Raw genomic sequence first — 20,397 nt, forward strand, 5'->3', positions numbered from 1 at the left:
ACATGTAATTAGTGAATGTTGAGAGCACAGTACTCCTGGGAACGTTCAGGTGTATGAACGGCTATACAGGTAATTTCTGAAGAGAAGGTTTTTCTCTTGCTGGTGAGCATCATTTTCTGACACTTATACTTGGTCATGATTTGTGCTCCTTTTTTACATAGCAGTCCCCTTCTCAGAGGAGCCCCCCCTGGTTGAAGAGCCCCTGATAGTGTCAGGCACTCCACCCTTTTACACCTTTTTGTATGGGATAAGCTTATCTACAAGCCTGTGGAATTTTATTCCAGGGTCTGGTGTTTGTAGTCCAAATGCCCATCCAGAGGTAACCTTTGTGGTATCCTTCTCCTAGATGGATCAAAATACATACTCTGTCTTTTAAGTTAAGAGGTTTACAAGCTAGAAAACTTTGAATTCAAAAGACATTCTAGGAATGTATTTATTTCAAAGACTGGAAAGAATATTGTAATTTGTGAGGCCCCAGTAAAGCACACTGTGAATAAATTAGTGTTGTCTATGGCTGCCATGGAATGATGATTCCTCCTGATATACAGCATTTGTCACTTCTAGGAAAGGAAACATGCAGGTGAGAGAAGTTCACATACCATCACCCAAAAAGCTAAAAAATTATAGTTAATAAAATGATTACAACATTGAACTGAACTTTTGAGTGGTGATTAAAATTTCTTATAACTGTATTTTATTTCACAGATATGGCCTCTGAATGACTTCGGATTTCTACGTGCAAGCCCCAATGGCCATAGATTTCTGGATGATTAAAGGATTTAAGTGACTACTGCCAGCTTTCCTAGTATTTTCTACTAAAATTAATGAAACTGTTTTTGTTTAGAATAAACACAAGTATGACTTGATAAGGAGGTCTCTTTCTGAGATTACATCTAACGAAAGTGGGAATGATACACTGCTGTCATCAACAAAACCTGCCTCTTACCATTTCCTCTGTCTGTTTACAGTAAGTGCTTGAATTTATTAGAAAGATTTGGGTTTTGCTGCAAGCCAAGGTTAGCACTGACTGTTAACAAGGGATGAAAAAGGCACAATGCACCCAGAGCTGCACATAGGCTGTGCCTACAGTAGGAAGTAGTGTGGTCTGCTAGGATTAGGACTGAAAACAGTAATGGTGGGGGTTCTGGATCTGCTCACAGGAGTTTTGTAGGGTTTAGTTACCCAGAGGCCTGTGTGCCTTGTAGGGGTCAGAGCCCGGCTTCCTCTTTAGTTTTTACCTAAGGAATGAAGGCTGCATTTGTTCAAGATGGAGAGAGTGAGTTCAAAACTTGCTCCTTCTCCAAGCTGGAAAGCCAGTGCAGATGCACTGTCAGATGTGCACAGCCACTGGACCTGCTACGTATTACTAAGAGAATCAGCCTGCCTGACCTGCAAGTCTCTGCCACCTCTTTCCAAGGCTCAAGTCCTTCTGAGGACTTCCATACTGAAGTTAAATATTTAATATGGAAATAGAAAATGTTCCCATTAATGCACCTTACTTTTTATTATGTTCAAAGCATTCTCACATCTATGGCTGCTAATTAAATTTTGTCATCTGAGCTGTTAAAAGGATTTAACCTAAGAGGTGGGACCTGAGGTAGAGTTGATACAGACTGAGACTGAAAGAAGCTACTCCATTGTTTACTAGGAAAGAAATGTCCTTTAGATCATGAGATATATTACCGTTGTACAGAACTCAGTGTTCTGTTCTGGAGGTTTTTATTAACTAGCTCTTTAGCTGCAGAAGGAAAACCAAGCCTCATATCTGCAGAGCTATGTTAGCTAATGTGCATGTTTCCTTTCTTAAGCCTAATTGAACTTATTCCTGTCCCCTTTTCTTTAACATACATTCCTTTAGCAGATGCTGTCCCCCATTTGTCCGGTCTTTTTACAAATTTGTAACTCTTCATGTGCTTGATGGAAACAGTCTTTGAAGGATCTCGATTACGAGTGAACATGTGTCACAACAAACCAAAGATACGTCCTTGATTTCACTCTTGAAGACAGTGTATTTCCCACCACATCGACATGGGAGAGTGTAACATTGTTCATCTGCCAAAAAGAAAACAGAAAAGCCTTTAGTGCTTTAGAAGAATAAAGAACTTATTCTGGGTTTTCTTCACAAAGCTGATCTTAATATAACAAATGACCTCTCATTGCTGGATTGTAGGTATCGGTACCTGGGGTACCATTTATTGCTCAAAAGATAAATCTACTCTTAAACTGTTTCAGTGACTGTGAAGTATTCTTACACCAGCCAGCCAGGGTCAATGTGGTCTCTCTACAAAAGCAATTAATAAAAAGGTGCACATCAGTGAAACAGATATTAAGAGAAAAAAAATAGGGCTGTTAGTCAGAAATAACAACAGATCAAGGATGGTTCCAAACCAGAATGCTAGCCCAGAAAACAGATGTAAAACAGAAGAAAGGAAAGCTGACAGGATTTTCCCCTCACAGCTTAAAGAAACAGTAGAAAACCCAAAACCAAACACAAAAAATCCCCAAAACCAAACACCCTCAGCCATTAATTTAAAAAGCAAATAAATGATAAAAGCTGGAGTATCATGAGGGAAGTAACACACAGATATTACAAAAATATTTAGAAAAAAATCTGTATGAAAACACCTGAAATTTTGCCATCATAGAGCCAAAAGATGCACAAGAGATTTGAGAAGAATCTGGAAATCTAACCACTCAATTATACAACAAGGAAAGAGCTAAGTGAAAAGTGGTACTGCAAGTGGGGCAGGGAAATAGAGGAGGAATGCAAGATAAGTACCACAGAAACTTAAGTTCCAATTCAGGTAATCATAGAGAACAGAACAGCTAAAAAGCTGAGAAAATACAAAACAGTAGAACTTAGAGACAAAATGATGGTATAAGATGTAGGAAAAAAAAAAAATACTTTTGCAGTGACAGTGAAAGGCACTGGGAACAAGTATTAAGGCACTCGTACCTTCATTCCAGGACATATCCTCAAGGGAAATCTGTGCATGTAGTGGCCATTCTTTTGTCAGATTATCTTCTATAAAGAAAACATGGCACATATTCAACCCTGATAACAACAGATCCTTATTTCTTCCTGATCAATGACTAGTTTTACATACCCAGCAGTCATGTCTGGTTCCTACTAGAGAGTCAATTAAAAATGCAGTTCTCTAAAACTTTAGTTTCCATGTCTCTGCATAAGCTGAAAAATGTTCTGCTGTACCCAGAAGTAAAAGGTGAAGCCACATTCTTGAAATTAAGGCATGACTGAAAACAGCAGTTCCACACATCCCAAACAATTATGTGAACTAGGAACAAAATTTAGTTTTGATAAAACCTTTTAAAAGCCTGTCTGTAACTACAACTCCACAAGCTGGAATTGGGAACGCCTGCTTACCTGTACCTGTCACAAAATCAGGGAATGGCTGAGGTCAGAAGGCATTTCTCAAGATCAAATCCTCCTGCACAGGCAGGGTCAGCTACAGCAGGCTGCCCAGGATCACAGACAGTTAGATTTTAAGTATCTCCACACATGGAGACCCCACAACCCCTCTTAGGCAACACATTCTCCTTTAGAAAGGGGAAGCCAAGTAAACTCCCCCCAGTAAACAATTTATCAGCACATTCATATTTGGTGTACAGTAAAGGACAGAAACCCCTTACAATTTGCTACACAAAACCTCCCAGCTGCTGCCTGTAAGGTCCAACTCCCCAAATGCTGCATTTTGAAGAACCAAAAATACCTAAAAGCATCTTTAGCACATACACAGAAATGCCCTAGATTTTGACTTGAAAGCTTAGCACTTACTTAAAGTTTAAATGGAGTTGTTATTGAGAAAGTAGGTGCTCCATCTCTTGAAGCAGTGAATCTACGATTGATAAGTTTGGTAACATCAAGCTTTCTAGAGCATGTGGTATTGTCTACAGCTTTCTGTGGAAATTCAGTTGGCAGTGAAAGTACATGCTGAAAAAGGCAGAGGCCCAGATTGTTTTGTTATTTTAATTCCCAACCTAATCACTATATTGTAGGGTATTCTAAATGTTTCCGAGCTTCTTCTATGTAGCTTCTCTTTTCTCTGGACTGAAAAGGGACCTTGCAGCTATCTCCTCCGCTAATATCCCAGAAAAACTGCCAAAAAATGATACCAAATGTGGGATGAGTTATCAGTGACATAGTGACTCGGAAGAGACATATATGAGTTGGCTTAATTAACTATCGGTTGATTTCACACATTAACTATGTAAAGCAAGCTATGTGCAAGTAAGATTCCTAATTTACAACAAAGGAGTGCATGGCTCCATCAGAGCAGAGTATCATAGGTGGAAGTATTAATGTAACTTGCCAGTAGTGAAATGAACCCTTTGCATTTTAGCTAAATCTTATGTATGTGTGTGGCAAAGAGTTAATAAGTTAATACATTTGGGGTTTTAAATTAGACATTTAAGGCCAGTTAAAAAAAAAAAAACACAAAACAAAACAAACCCCAACTGTCAAATATTAAGTCTTAAAGTGGGATTTCACATAGAACAAGTTATATAGGATTGGAGGTGGAGGACTGGGTCATGTCTTACCGGTAGGAAATGCAAAAGGGCAGGTGAACCATATGCTCAGCAAAGAACTGGTAAAACGCAAGCTGATGAGGTTATTATGCTTGAAGTAAAGTTACTCACAAATCATTGAATCATTTAGGTTCAGCCATTCAAGTAATGAAGAGGAAAGCTATGGGAAAATCTATACTCTCTTCCAAACATAGTACAATATTAAGGCTTGGGAGCAGAATTTCAACCAAGGTTTTCTAATTCACTACTGCAGTTGTAATTTTGAAAAGAAAAAATAAATAAGCAAAATTAATTACATAATTCCCAGACTGAACTGAGATTGTTATTCCCAGTCTGATGCTCCAGTCTGAAAGACAACTGGCTTATGGGCCATCTCAAAAAATGTGAACTGTTAATTAGTACTCTTGACTTGAGTAAGTCTCCAAATTCAGCACATAATCCAGTAACCCTCGTCAGTCAGTTTTATATGCTGCATTTATCTGCTTCCCTCATGCAGGCAGGAGAAGCTTACTTTCCAGAGTTGAGCAAAGCTTTACTTTCTAGTTCACCCATTAAATACAGAACCCAGCAGAAACAGATGCAGCCACTTATTTAAAGAGAGAGGCACAGCCCAGTGTGAGTTTGGAGAGTTTACAAGCAGAACTGCAAACCAATGGTTTTCACAGAGCGTGTTAGTGACTAATATTCTTCCTTATTTCATCTCTATCATTATTATTACAACCAGGGCTCTCTCACTGGTGGTTCTGTGAAGTAAACCTATATCTGCTTTTCACTCCTTTGCCAGAAGGAAAGTTATTTAAGACTGGTATTGCTACCAGTGCTGAGTTACAGGGTAGGTTTACTCACACATGACACCTACTCAACCTGCAGAACTCTGTGTACTGAGTTGTACTAGGTAAAACACATTCCTGTACATACAGGGGAAATTGTGAAGTCCTGGTAATCTACAATAGCTTGAAAAACAAATGTTAATTCACAAGTACAGCCTGCCTGGCTTTGCCATCTATTGGATTTGTCTGACAACAAGAACTGAAAGGATTCTGCAGCTCCATTGTCTCAACTGCAGGATCTCAGAAAACACTGGCAGGCTCATCAGAGAGGTTTATGAGCCTGCAATTCAAAGAGATTAAAAGGAAAAATCTACGGAGATTCTTTCAGGCTAAAGAACAACATTAAATAACTATTAGCAGCTTGGTTCAGTAAAGCTTTACTAGAGCCCTTGCTGGGTCATTCAGAAATTGTAAAAGAGGAAAGGTATTTAAGTTTCACTTGAGGATACAATAAATATTTCTTGGGCTATTTAAGGCAGAGTTTTAGGGAAAGGGTTGCAAGCAGTGAGTGGAAATTTCACCCTTTTAACAGTTTATGGCAATACTAAAAATAGTCGCAATACTTAAAAGATTTTTCTAGCTTTTTATCAGTCATATAGTCTTCAAATTCATAAAAGTTCAAGATACGTATATTCAATCAAATACTGTCCATAGTACCTACTCGGTATCAAAATCTGCACAGTTCTCAAAACCTGGATGTCTTTGTCATCTTCTTCTGAAAGACTGTTTAGTTTTTAAATGATTACTGACTTTCTAGTCTCTCATATTAATTCAAACTAACCATGCCTACTTCAATTGCAAACGATAAAAAAGTCATGCGTTAAGAATTTCCATAACAAAAGCCATATTTGTTAAATAAAATAAATACTGCTTGACTCGTAGCCAGTGCAGATCAGAATTAACTCCAAAGAACTATGAACAAGGGTTGTGTTCCAGCACTAGCTGAGGGTCTACAGCCCTAAAAATCCATGGCTAGAGAAGGAATACATACTTCTGTGCCTTCACAAGTAGCACCTGGCAGAATTAAAAGCCTGAAGTAATAGCCATGGGAAGATCTTTATTTTGGTCTGAATTTTTTTTTAAAAGAAGGAATTTTCTTAACAAGGAACCACTGAACTATGCTGCATTAATTGTTTTCCTTTCTTATAATTAGGTAGGGAAGGTGTTCAATTGCCATTCCTGCTACTGAAAGCATTTTTGTAGATTCTTGTCTCGCTTCTCCTGCTTACTCTTAGGGAATCTGTAAGGTTATTCTGGCATCCTATTTATCACATTATGTAAAGTATCTTGGTATCTAATACAGTATCATCACTTTATTGCCATAGCAGGAGGGAATGATGGATCAATGGGGAAGCAACCATCTCTAAACCAGCCTTTTCAGTTTACTATACTAGGAGAGGAACAGGGAAGGAGCAGGGGGAGAAGCAGCTACCGTTTCTTTAGCTTGGGTTTTCATTTTTCCACTTTATGACCACACCTGTGTAAGCCTCCCTTTCCAAACCTGCAGCAGAAACTTCGAGTGAGGACAGCTCCTCAAAGATTTTTTTTCAGGTTTTAAAGAAGATTGGTATTGCCAGTGAAAGCTGAATTAGTGACCAGATATTTTAGCCTAACTAAAGGTCTTTCTTGTGCCTCACTGACTAAAGGGAAGATACGTAGTGGATGGAACCAGACTCCTCAGACACAAACAGTGGAAGCTGCAACAGTAGCAATTCCAGTTAGGACTTGTAATTTCTCACATAGAATCACAGAGTGGTTTGGGTTGGAAGGGACCTTAAAGCTCACCTACTTCCAACCACCCCCCTACCACAGGCAGAGACACCTTCCACTAAACCAGGTTGCTCAAAGCCCCATCCAGCCTGGCCTTGAAATCTAAGAAGTGAAGCAAGAACTAAAAAATGATGCTGGAATATCTATTCATGGATGAAAAATGCATCTGTAATATTTTTCTAAAAATGTAATTCCAAATGTGAAAATGAAAAGGAGGTATGTCCTGAGATGTGAAAACTCCTCCTTGTGATTACACCCCCACCCTATAAACACCCAGGCTCTATGGACACCTCTGTCCATCATCATGTAAGAACATATTATCCAGCATAGAACCTCACTGGAGCCATACATGGAAGATTCCCTAGATTCTTAAATTTCTGCACCCTCTGCCCCCAAAACATATACAGAGCAACTGGTTTTAGTGTTAATCCCATGACTACCTTTGAATTATTTGCTACATTAAGTGATTTAATTTTAATTGCAACCTTTCTGTTCATTATTCAGTCAGGTTGGACAGGGCTTGGAACAAACTGGTCTAGTGGAAGGTGTTGCTGCCCATGGCAGGGGGTTGGAACTGGAGGAGCTTTAAGGTCCCTTCCAACCCAAACCAGTCTGGGATTCTCTAATGAGAAAAAAAAAAAAAAAAAAAAAGTCCATTCTTAATAGGTAAATTGTTATGCAGCTTTTTTTTCCACCCCCTAAGTTTTACTTTTTCTCTCTGGCCTCTCCCCCTTGCCCCCCCAGACTGAAAGCAAAACCCTTTAGCATTATAACAGGGTATTCTTATATGTCATGAAAGATATGACAAAGAAATGAACTGAAATATTTTCACAAAACGGAAAAAGACAGTTCTCCAATTTCCAGACCAGAGAGGCCTGGAAGAGTATTTCAGCCAAACTTCTAAATGGTTTGGGGTTTGTCCTTTCCTCTTTAATACTATGGCCTGAAGGCACAGAGAAATAAGTAGGAGAGCATAGCAATACCTTCAAAGAAAAGCATTATTAAGGTATGAAAGCACATTCACTTGTTATTCTCAACAATTCAAACAAGCAGGAAATTAAAACCATAGAGCCCCACACTTTCAGCTTCCTGGAACGTCTCTGGCCACCGAGTTTCTGAGTCAAGTAATTAAGATTTAGTTAGTATAACACAAGAAGGTAAATACAAATAATCTGTGACTTGGGAAGAGGACTACAGTGCAAGTGACTTGTAGCCAGGCACATGTGCACGCTGGCATCCTTCAGATCCTGCTTCCTGGCCTCACAGTCCTACTAGCTCGCTGTATTATCTCCCTCATCACTATTCCCCTTAGCTGCTGTCTCCATTCCTTTGTTTGTGTAAGCTTTTACAGCAGTGTCTACGACTTAGTCTAGAATCATGACTTTAGAAGCAGCTTGACAAGCATTCAAAGAACCAGAATTTATTTCACCATCATTTTGCTGCCAGGGAACACGCTGCAAAGAATGCAACAATACTGCACATGCGTGTTACATGTGGCTTAGTCTGAAACACCTGATCCCCTGTGAATGGCACCCTCTATATTAAAATACATCTATTCCATTACCAAAAACCTGTGTAAATAAATAATTTGTTTTCTTAATTTACTAAGTCTTTTTTATAGGATCTTCAAGTGGCTTTTTGAAGACCTCATCTGGATGCAAAAGAACCTCAGGAAATATAGGTAACCTTTAAAATACTTTGGAATGAGTTTTGTCAAAACTAATTTATAGTAATGTCCTTATATTCCATGGGAAAACAAAGTTACTTACTAAATCTTGATGTAGCTCTCAATTTCAGTGGATTAACTTGACCCAAGTGAAATGGAACTCTGTATTTAAGCTTTATTTAAAAATCACTAGATACAGAGAAGGTTTCTCACGTGACCTCTAATATTTCTTTTTTCCTGTGCATGTACAATTTGTGACAACGGAAGACACAGCTGATATGACAGTGCCAGGAGTACAATAGGATGAGAGCACTGGGTAGCAGAAATTCCTCTTCTGACATCACATTCAGGCATTTAAAAAATAAATTTGAGATGAAAATGTGTTTATGTTTGACCTTAATCCTGTTTATGTGACAAATCAGCGCAACATCCAATTTTTTTCCCCACCCTTTTAAACTATTTATTCTATGATTCTGTTCTCACCCCTCCACCCTCTCTTCCAAAACCCACACAAAGTGTGAAATACAAGATTATCTAACTAGAGAATTCATACTAAGTATATACAATTATGTATCGCTCTTTTTATCCAGCAGTAATGCATATCTGCCAGAATGACTAAGTCTTTGTCTGTAAGTTGTGGTACCCGCAGCGGCAGGGGAGTTAAAAATCAGCACAAGAGAGAAGGGTCTGATGGTGTGCCAGTGTACAATGGAAGAGAATTCAATAACAAGCTGCAGAGACAGTGGGCTTTTATCAGACACATTCAGAAGTGATGGTGGCTACACGTCAATGCTGGACCAGAGTGTGTTACTGCAGAGTGCAACTGAGTGTTTTCCCCACAGGCAATACACTATTATTGACTCCCCCCCATTAACATGTAGGGTGGATATACATTTATTGAAGGTTCTAATGGAAGGCTGAGGGACTCCTATCCTGAGGCCAGAGCAGAAAGACAGCCTATCACTTCATGTAATGGTAGCCCATGTGTGACAGACCTGACCTACATTTCCCCCCTTTCTTTCTCACAACAGCCTGTCACTGTTTTAAGAAGCTATTTTCTGAGAGGTATAAAAAGAAATGCATGCCAGAGCTGCCTAGTTAATGTGTTATATCTGAGTATTATTTATAAACCTGCTTTAAAAGACTGTTTTAGTCTACAGATGAATAATGAAAGCTACTATAACACACACAACTGAAAAGAATGTGTCTTTAATGATTCTCAAGTGCTTATAAACACACATTAAATACTAGGTATAAAAGGATTAATACCTGTACCTAAGATACTGCAACAAAATGTAAGATAAGACTTAAAATTAAGGTCACTTAATGAAGCTGCCTTAATAAAATAAAAAGGTCTGTAATTAGTATAAATTTCATGTTTGTTCAAATTATTAGGAATAACGCCACCTAATGTTTTGTTGGAAGTAATTCAGTGTTTTCACTAACGTACGTGTAGCAAAAGCTATAAATAATGGATCCACATTTGAAAGCAGGACAAGAGTGAAAGAAACATTTGGCTCAGCAATAAACAGCATTTTAAAATACCATCTAACTACCACTCTCAGACCCTGCTTTTTTAAAGAGCGGCTGCCACTACTGCATTCCTTGGCAGGGACCTACCACGCTGCTGCAGGTCATACTCTTTTTTTGTCTCTTCGTTCCCTAGAATTTTCCATGCTTGATCGATTTCGATGAACCTCTGTACACGCTCCTCCACTTCTCCTGCTGGCACATCTGCCTTCTGCTTGTCTGGATGATACTGCCCATCACACAAACAAACAGAAAGATGAAAAAACAAAGTTGAGGGGAGCGGAAGTGAGGAGGGTGGAAGAGGAGCAATCAATAATGCATTTGATATTCAGTTAAAAGGACAGAGAAAAGGAGAAGGTCTGAGGTAAGGTGCCAAAGGAAGGGAGACAACGATGCTGGGCACAAGAGAAAACTGCCAATTTAATTAGACCACTGAAATGGCAACAAAACACCAGTGGCACAAATGTCACCATGCACACTGACGGCATTTTCTGGGTAATTTGCTGATGGAATCATTGGTCTTATGGACAATTTACCTAGAGAGAATGACTACCACAAGCAGAAATAGGTACATGCAGAGGAGCACAACACGGGAACAAGAGGAGGTGCTTTAAGTGCTAGCAGCTCTCTGAGTATTACACACAGAAGATTCAAACAATACCACCAATGTTTAGTTAAGGCTATCACAGGCAGATTGAATGCTGCATCACATGTGCCTAGCATTTTTAAAAAAATATCATTTAAGTAGTAAAGAGAATATACATGATCAGATATGATACTACATGCAATTCTGGTTTTGAAAATATGCCTCAACATCTTTAATTTCTTCCAGTTCAGTGAATCAATAGCCCTTCCAAATATTTAAAGTCGTGGATCACTGGCTACAAAATTCTGTCATTTTAGTTAAGAAATGGTTATTCAAGGACATGACTGCAAGAAATCCGACATTAAATGGCAATAATAATTGAAATAGTATCACATTTTCTCTACCATTCATTCTAAACGGAGCATTCCAGCTAATGCTTTTAGTAGTCTACGTCTACACTAAGCAAAAGCCCCAAACTTCTGCTCTTTCACTGTAATCCTCTTCATACCCTTCTCCATCTGAGACAATGAACAACATGTCCTTGCTCCAGCTCTTTTAGGTCCTGCTCAGCCTGCTGAGACACCAACCACAGGACACCTTACCAAAGTGTTAACCAGCCTAATAGATGAAGTTCAGAGAGCACTCTGATATCCTCCATCAATACTTTAGACACTAATCAATCAATACTCTTGTTTGGCATCTTCCCTTATTCTTGGTTACTGTATATTTGCTTCTGATGCTCCTCCCTCTCCATTATACCCTTCATAGGAGCTGCCTCAACAGAGCCAGGGGTTTGGATTTGTACTGAGGGACGTGAAATATGATGCATGTTTCTGACCTCCTCCTCTTTTCCCATTCAGCCTTATTTCAGGGTTAATCTCTGCTGCAACCGTGCACAAGTTCTGTAATGAAAACAGACAAGCCTGTTTTCTACTCGACCTATCTCCTTCTCCTCAAACTGAACTATTGCTCATCTCTCCCTCTGTACATCCAGTTATAAGTTCTTCCTCAAAATGTTAGAGCCACCCAATGTCTCCTGCAATATCACTTCTCAAAACCTGTGCAAATTATCTTTGTGTCACTCATACCTGCCACCTGAGCACTATTTTCAGCTCTATTAGTGTACTCAGGAACTACCTATATCTTTCTGGCTGCATAAACAGTGTTTTTAAGAAGCGATGCTTTCATAAATACAGCTTTTCACTGAGCACATATCCTGATTTTTGAACACAGCACTAATTTTTACTAATATTACTACTTAATAGGCTTTTATAAAAACAATAAAGGATATTTTCCTGAGCCTGACAGAGGGTAAAAGGAAGAAGGTTAGAGGTTAGAGATGTCTGCCCAGTCTAGTTTTCCTTTTTTTTTTTTTTTTACCTCTAGTAGAAGTAAATTTCTAACTTATTGTCTGGAATTTATATCAGTTTATAGCAGATGAGGCTTTGTAGTTACTGTGAACATTAAAAAAAGAGTCCAAAGCTTAAATGAAAAAAAACTTTAAACGTTGTCTGTTGGAGACCTGGTGAATTTTTTAGTGCTGCAGGAAAGCAAACTTAACCTGCTGACCTTTTCAATTACAGTATCAGTATTATGCCTTTCTAAAACAACTGTATTTAGCTGTCTTATTTTTAATATGCATCAGACTGTACTTATCACCTGACAAATACACTCTAAAAACACAGATACAGGTTCAGTTCATGGTTGTGTAAGTATCATGGAACACCTTAGTTTAAGTAAATGAATTGTATTTCATTATTCTAATCTATTGGCTTTGATACCAAGCAAGTGAGCAAACCTTTGGTCTTGGGAAAAATACAGTGTTTATATTGTTATGTTTACCAAATAAAGCGCACACCCTGAAAACTACTTGAGTTCTATCATGTATTTGATTTATACAGTCATCATTTTATTTATTCAGTGTACCACACATAGCTTTCACCCACAGGGTTAAGAATTTGGAACACACTGTAGCACATTCAACTGCTATATTTTTTATTTCTACCTACTTTGTACTCCATGAAGTTTGGACCCTGCAAAATTAACCCCTGGACTTTAATCCCTGAAAATTAGTAAAGACCTTTTGGTCAATAACTGTATTATGTCTCAATAACCATACTAACAAACCTTAAGAACTCTCTTATCACAAGATGAGACGCTACCAGGTCCCTATCCTCCTAACACTTGTACGAGTTGCTTAACTTTATGCAATAAATGTAATAGGGTTGATTGACTTTAATCAAATTCAAATAAGCAAGCAGAAAACGTTGAGTTAAATCAATTTAATGTACATTTCTTACTGGCACTCATGAAGTTATTTTTCAAAAGGAATTTACAACACCCAATAAGAATCAACTTAATTCGACTTATTGGGAATGAAAGAGTGAAGCACACAGGCATAGATAAGTTTTACACTAAATTTGCAATCTCTTGCTAAACTGTGGAATACATGGTAAATAAACCACTCAATATAGTCAAACTTTTACTCATAACTCTTTTCCACATCACAAATTAAAAAGGCTGATTATTTGAAAAAGGTTCAGAAAGTACTATTCCTTCTCATTTATTACTTAATACATCATCATGGTCATTTTGCCTTGTGTATAAGGGGTATTCATTTTAAAAACAAAAGATGCCCCACATGTCCAATTCCATTCATGAAAACAGGTGGCTTTATTTTCTACGAAAACTATTACTTCTTCCAAATATTTATGAAAAGTGCTATCATTTACTACTATGTATTGCACAGATAACTAAAGAATTCCCCCTCCCCCTAAAATTACACAACTTTCAAGTAAGCATGTTTAAAATGTAAATATTCTAATTTTTCCTGACTGAGGAAAATTAAGTAGATCAGCTCTATTTTCCCAATTCTTTTCTTTTCTTTTTTTTTTTTTTTTTTTCCCTCCGGGATTAGAGTAAGGACTACTCTCCACTTTCCACAGTTTTATCTTTCCTAATTTCCCACATTTCATGCAAAGCTGTCAAACAGTAGGAGGAATCCTAAGCAGCAAATAAAAAGTAATATAAAAAGGACGAACCAGATGTGGCTGCATTAAAACTTGACCTTCTCGCCCAAGACAATATTTTCAAGGAAATATTTTCAGGGGTTTTTATTCTTCTTATATGCCTTTTAGGGTTTTCTTTTTTTGTTTGTTGTTTTTTTTTGGTAAGGGAAACCATTATTAAGGTTCTAAAAAGTCAAAAGTAAAGACCAACACAGGACAATGATGAAACTATTACAATTGAATAAAAAGTGAGACTATTCTGGACTTACCATCATGAGTCATAAAGTAACCACTAAGCATCCGTACTACCAAGTTACAGCATAATAAATTTCTAAACTATCAGATTTTATTAAAGATTTTTAACTCTGAAATTATCTACAGGCTCCTGGAATCACCTTGCTAAATTAAACTGACAAGTTGAGACAACTCTTGAATTCCTGCTTTATTTCAACAGCGGATGCGTGCCTATGTTTGACTAAGAGACGTATTTAAAGCTAGAGATGTGCCCTAAGTTCCTGAATAAATCAAGTGGTTTTTAACAGGGGATTACTTTACTTACATGCATTTAAGTACTTGTGCTTTTGTAGGAACTACATCTAATGACTAAATCTAAGCTGTAAATAAGAGTCAATGATAGAATACTAACATCTAAACTTAACAATTAACTCAGTACACCTTAGCATCCTCTGTTTCTCCATGTTAGACATACGGTATTAGCTATGACAGCCTTATAGCCTGACAGTATTTGATGTAATGCAACTAGAACTAAGATTTCCAGCCAAGTATGGATAATCTTTTTCTTTTTACTTTTCGTCACAGCAGAAGTTAACAGGAAGCCAGTTTTCATGACCTGCACTACAACTACTGTAGCTCCTGGAATTTGTAAAAAGAATGATGTTAAAAAGTATCTAGTGGTGAAAGACACTCTGTAATGGTCAGGGAAGAGAAATTCAACCCAAAGTTTACAAATGCAGCACTACTCCATGTCAGCTGAAGCTACCACTCTGATGAACGACAGAAATTAGAATCACAATCAGAAGAGGTAAATGTCACGAAATTGGTTTGCAAAGGGTTGGTTGGATTAACACTGCAAAAGTGGAAGTCACCACGGATAAGCATCAGATAGTATGAGATAACAGCAGTACACAGCAATGACATCCATTCCCACTGATAGAGTTTATTAATGACAGCAAGTGGACACAGAATTGGATACTCCATTGCTCAGAACAGAACGAGAGGGGAGAAACACTGGAAGCAGCTGGAGGAAGAGAGAAAACCAAGCTGTTATTTTCAAATAACGTTGCCATACTCATGGCTGGGAATCCAGCAGAATGAGACTTTGCCTCCTCACTGGAACTGCACACGCTTTTGAAGAAATCACATTATCAGTATTTGAGAGCTTCCATCTATTTATTCTTGTATCAAAAGCTCCATAGTGAAGAGGCAATGTACTCAAATTTCAGAATCAGAATTCTCTCTCGGAGTCAATATATGACACTTTATCTAGTTAATAAATCTAAACTATTATCAACTCCACATTATAAGTTAAAATTCTGACAAAGACGAAATAGGTACAAGCAAGCAGAACAGAAATCCTAACAAACAGGCTTGGTTTATCAAAGTTTAGCAACAAACAAATGTGTTGCACTAAGACAAAAAATGTATAAATCATCACCAATCTGTCCCTTGCAATATAACAAACAAAACAACAAAATGCAGGGTAACATGACCACAAAAACTGTGTTTAAAAAACATTTCTCAAGCTATATACAACATTATCATCATACATTAGCCACTGTAATTGTTGTTATCTACAGGTTAAGCTAGCAAGGTCAGGACAAAAGCTGTCAAATGTTCTCATCTGACAGAAGTATTCATAGGTCCATGTAAATTTGTCTGTAGACTACAGAGCTCATCATAACACTTCACATCATATTAAAAAGAAACTGCAAGACAGTCAACATCCAGGAGAAAAATATTAACCAGCTATTTCCTATTTAATTTCTGATTATAGTCTGAATTCTTGTTGCATTTCCCTGCCTTTGGATAAAAAAAAAAAAGACTAATTAAGTTTAATGCCAGGCTGTTTTTTAGAAGGTCAGTCCTTTGCCCCAGCTTACAATATAAGTAGTAAACCCAGTTTTTACTGTGACTTGCCAATAAATCTCACCCCCTGACGTAGTGTCTGTTCATACTCAAGTTTTTGGCTGCTCTGCCACAAATGCCAACAAAGGGACCAATTAATGAAAACTTTCTTGATACATTCCCAGTGGATGAATGTCCGCCTTGCAGAAGGTACCTTGACAACGTTCATCTCGCATAGGCCAAATGGTTGCTCTGTGGTAGCAATTAAGACACCACCAGTCTTGGCTAGATTTAAGCCAACAACCAAATCTGTGCAGATCTGACCAAATGCTCATAGGAAGCTGGAGAAATTAACTGCTAAACAAGGGCTGGATTGGGTCATATAATTGCATCAATTTCTCTAGATATCTACAGTCCACATGGACACATTTTTATTAGAAAGAAACTGCAATTCTTAAAACAAGATCCCTTAATTTGGCCACATAACCACAATGTTTAAGCCACGACTATAAATATCTAAGAAATCAATGACCCTTTTAAATAATTTCAAGAATCTAACAAGGTAGGCTGACATTCTCTGTACTCATTTTTTTTTCTCTCCACAAAAAGCCAGTGTTCAGTCTTCAAACTGCAATAGCTTTGGAATCAAATCTGGACAGTTAAGCTTAGTGCAGCACCCCTCCTCTTTCTAAAATCACATCTGGAAATAGAAGAGTTTTGTTGCTTTGATCCACAAGTGCCTATCTGGAAGTCTCCTACAGCAGACTGTGAACGAGAGCCTAGTGTGATGGCTAGTGGAAAAACCTTGCCTCCACTGCAAAGCTCATACTGACTCTGGGTGATAGACAAAGGGTCCCTTCCTGAAATCTCTGTCCTTGGGCAATTTAAAAGTGGGGCTGGTCGATATCCCAGACCTCATGATCATTACCACAAAACTAAGCTTTCCGCTTCTATTGGTTTCAGGGCTCAAAAAAGTGAAGTTTAGAACTATCCAAGATATTAAATTTGCAAGTCTGAAACACTACAGCTAAGCTTAGCATGGTATAGGACAGCGGGTTCTCCTCACCACCCCACACTCCCACAAAGCTTCACATTTCCAGCTCTATACTATGTCATTATAAGGCCTGTAGCAATATTTTAAATCAAATTATGAGGCATGAACTGAAAATTCCAAATCAGTTGATAAGAGAACCAAAATAGAAAGCTGAACAGTTTTCCTGCTGGACACAGACAAAAAAGGAACCGTGTAACTCTAGGACCTATAGAATTACATTTAAACTTAACACTTTGTCTAATTTTACATACATTGTCACACGAAATACTTTAAGCCACAAATCACTATCAGCCTGTAATAGAATTAACGCACGTATTACGTATTACCTACACTATGTATGTGACAGCAATCAAGCACACTGACTCCAAATGATCATTTACTGTGGTTACAAGCAGGATACATAGATTAGAATCTATGCAGACTCACTATTATCCTTTAGGTCTGAACTCCTGTTTTCTTGCAGAATCCATTCTGTGATGGATTTAAAACAGAACACAGACTGAATTATGAAATTGTTTATTAAACTGGAATTTGAATTTTGGGATAACTAAGTTTAAGACAAGGACATGTTTTAGCCACCGGTGGTGGTAAAGAAAAAAGGAGACCAACATGCACTTGGCCCTCACCCTGTGGCATTCACTGAAAGGTCATAGAACGAAGCCATTTTCCAACTTCCCCTGCTGAAATTATTGCATTAGGGCAGGATTAAAGAAAAACCCACTTGAGTCTTGTACAAAAACTAAAGTGGTTTATTCAATACAAGCATTTTAGAACAGGGAGTGGCTTACTGCAATAAAACAAGCTTAAACTGCAGGAAAAAATGAATTCCTTTTGAAAACAACATTTGTTTAAAACACAAACATTAAACTTCTATCATGGGAGAAGGGAGAATTTATGAATAAAATTCAGAATTAATTACCAATACATTTATACAAACAAATGGAAGAAAACTAATTACCCGTAACTACATAATTCTGGCAGTACTCACTAGACTCAAAGTGCTACCTCAATCCAAAAAGACTTCAATTTTTAACTGAAGAACTATTGCAAGCTAACATGTAATAGAAAGCCAGTTAGGGTGGATCCCTGAAGCGTTGTGGTGCTGCTACCTACTCATAGAATGATTTTCCTTGCCATTTTGTCACATGAGGCATCAGGAAATCAACCAGGAAATGTTACTGCCCTAGTATTTCTTTCATTCTACTCCAAAAAGCAGGAAAAATGACACAGTTTTAGTTTTTATAAACTATTCCATCTATTTCCATAATTTGCAGATCAGCTCTTACATAAAAAGAAAACCTAAGCAAACAAAAGGGTACATGACTTTTAATAACAAGACTTGAACAAAACACAGGCTTGACACTTTTATACATACTCCTTCTAGAAATTATTAGGTATCCCCAGCTTTCCCCAAATATACAAGTAGAAAGTGCAGTTTCTCAGCAATGAGGATTTCTTTCACCAGAACTATGCCAAAATATTCATTTTTAGCTTTTCCACAGGCCTACTTTGCATGCAAAGGTCTTGCACAGGAACCACCCTGAAGCAACATTACACTGGGTTCTGTAGCCTACACGGTTCATCAGGTACTAATTAGATCACATGTTCTGTCAACACTTTCTTGCTGCTCTTCTATTAATTGATCATCCTGCCCAATTAATACAATGCAACACCAGTTCCAAACGCCTAGCGATCCTTTACCTGTGAGAAACAAGATGAAGGGAAAACACCTCCAAAAGGGTCACAAGGTAACCACACTTGTCTAAGACCTGGAACAACAATAACACCACTATGCTGAAAGGTCAATTATGTTCCTACCAACATTCTCTTGAACCCAAGTTTGTCTTTTATCTAAGAAAAGATAAAAAAAATTGTAAGCACAATCAGAAGAACACACTTCATCTAATAGGTACTATTAAATTTAGAAATGGTAACAGCTCGTGAAAAAGGCTGCAAAACTAAACTCACTTAGCCATTAACAGCTTATTTCTCATCAGAATATTTGCAGTTAACATCATCACTGATACTATGTGTCAGAAAAGTAGTGACTATTGTGCAAAAACTACCCTATTCTAATCCCACCTATGCATTCAAGAGTCCAAACAACAGCTGCCCTTAGTCACATATGGTCAGAACAACCGTAAACATTTTACAAAAGCTATAAGAAATAAAATACATGTTTTCTCCATTTATTAAACCGCAGTAAAGATTGCAGAAGCTAAAAAACCCCATCGACAAAGCAGCGGCCAAATACAACACACGACTGCCACCTAATGCTTACTGGAAGGTTACATCAAACCCATGTCATAGTTTCTCTGCACCACACTAGCATGATGAAAAACAGAGACCAAAGCAAATAAAGTTTATAACTGCTTTTAAATATTTGCTTCCCATCTCTTCCTGTACAGGCTTTATAAACTGAACTGATCATATCCTTTCTTGTACACAAACACTGTAACAGGCAAGATGGGTTAAATATGTGACTTATATTTCATCTGCAAAAAGGAATGTAATACAGGAATTTCATTAGGATACTCATAAAGTAGTGAGTACATCCACCAGACCAGGTTCCACACTTGTTTACATTTTTGTAAGCAATCCCCTCTTAAGTAAATGGCACAACTCACTATAGAAAAGCTTCAGAAGTACTTGGGAATGGGAGGGGGAAGAAGAGGAAGAGACAAAAGGGAAAAAAACAGAGAAAAGGAGGGGGAAAAAAAAAAAAAAGAAAGAAGAGGTGTGGTCTCCTGTGAAACCAGCACAAACCAAAATTACTTAGAAGGTGCTTTGTGTATTTCAGTGATTTTGCAAAGCACTATCTGTGAAATGTGAAACTTGTCCACTTCCAACGAAAAGAATGATTCCAGGTCTTAAACTTGCCTTCCTAGCCCACAATCAATCTTTTCAACATGTTCACTCAATTGGCAGAAGTTAGCAGGGAACATGGAAGTAGCCTGCTTTTTCCACTTGCAGAGAGGAGAAATAGAAAGTGAAGAGTTTCTTGTGACATTCAATCCTTTTCATATAGAGATTTAAACTCCCCCAAAGGATGCCTATCCAAAGACAGCTGGACAAAAGACCAAGGAATTTATCTTCTCGATTCATTACTTCGATCCATCCCTTCTTCCTTTTTCCCCCAATCATGAACAATCTTTAAGCTTTTTAACAACTTCAGCCTTCTCCTACCTGATCTTGTTATCTGCTTTGATACTGATTCCAGCCTCTGCTGTCCATCTCCAGGATGACTCTTATTCATAGGAAATGTTCCTCATTTGAGGAACAATAAAAGACAACAATTTGATTTTCCCTGTAATCCCTTA

General features: G+C 37.8%; 2 protein-coding genes across 2 annotated transcripts in view; one reads left to right on the forward strand and one right to left on the reverse strand.

Moving 5' to 3' along the window:
- IMMP1L (inner mitochondrial membrane peptidase subunit 1) overlaps positions 1–869 on the forward strand; it is a 31,035-nt gene extending 30,166 nt beyond the window's left edge. The window contains exon 6 of the mRNA XM_057411006.1: positions 706–869. Coding sequence (XP_057266989.1) covers positions 706–774 — 69 coding nt within the window. The 3' untranslated portion in view covers positions 775–869. The remainder of the gene's footprint in view (positions 1–705) is intronic.
- An 833-nt stretch (positions 870–1,702) lies between these two features.
- Positions 1,703–20,397, reverse strand: part of DNAJC24 (DnaJ heat shock protein family (Hsp40) member C24) — a 34,536-nt gene continuing 15,841 nt past the window's right edge. The window contains exons 3-5 of the mRNA XM_057411007.1: positions 10,435–10,573; positions 2,957–3,025; positions 1,703–2,052 (exon numbers count right to left, since the gene is read on the reverse strand). Coding sequence (XP_057266990.1) covers positions 1,907–2,052; positions 2,957–3,025; positions 10,435–10,573 — 354 coding nt within the window. The 3' untranslated portion in view covers positions 1,703–1,906. The remainder of the gene's footprint in view (positions 2,053–2,956; positions 3,026–10,434; positions 10,574–20,397) is intronic.

Source organism: Pezoporus wallicus, unplaced genomic scaffold, assembly GCF_028554395.1.
Source record: "Pezoporus wallicus isolate ANWC-B61680 ecotype Strahan unplaced genomic scaffold, APGP_CSIRO_Pwel_v1 contig_5958, whole genome shotgun sequence".
NCBI lineage: Eukaryota > Metazoa > Chordata > Aves > Psittaciformes > Psittacidae > Pezoporus > Pezoporus wallicus.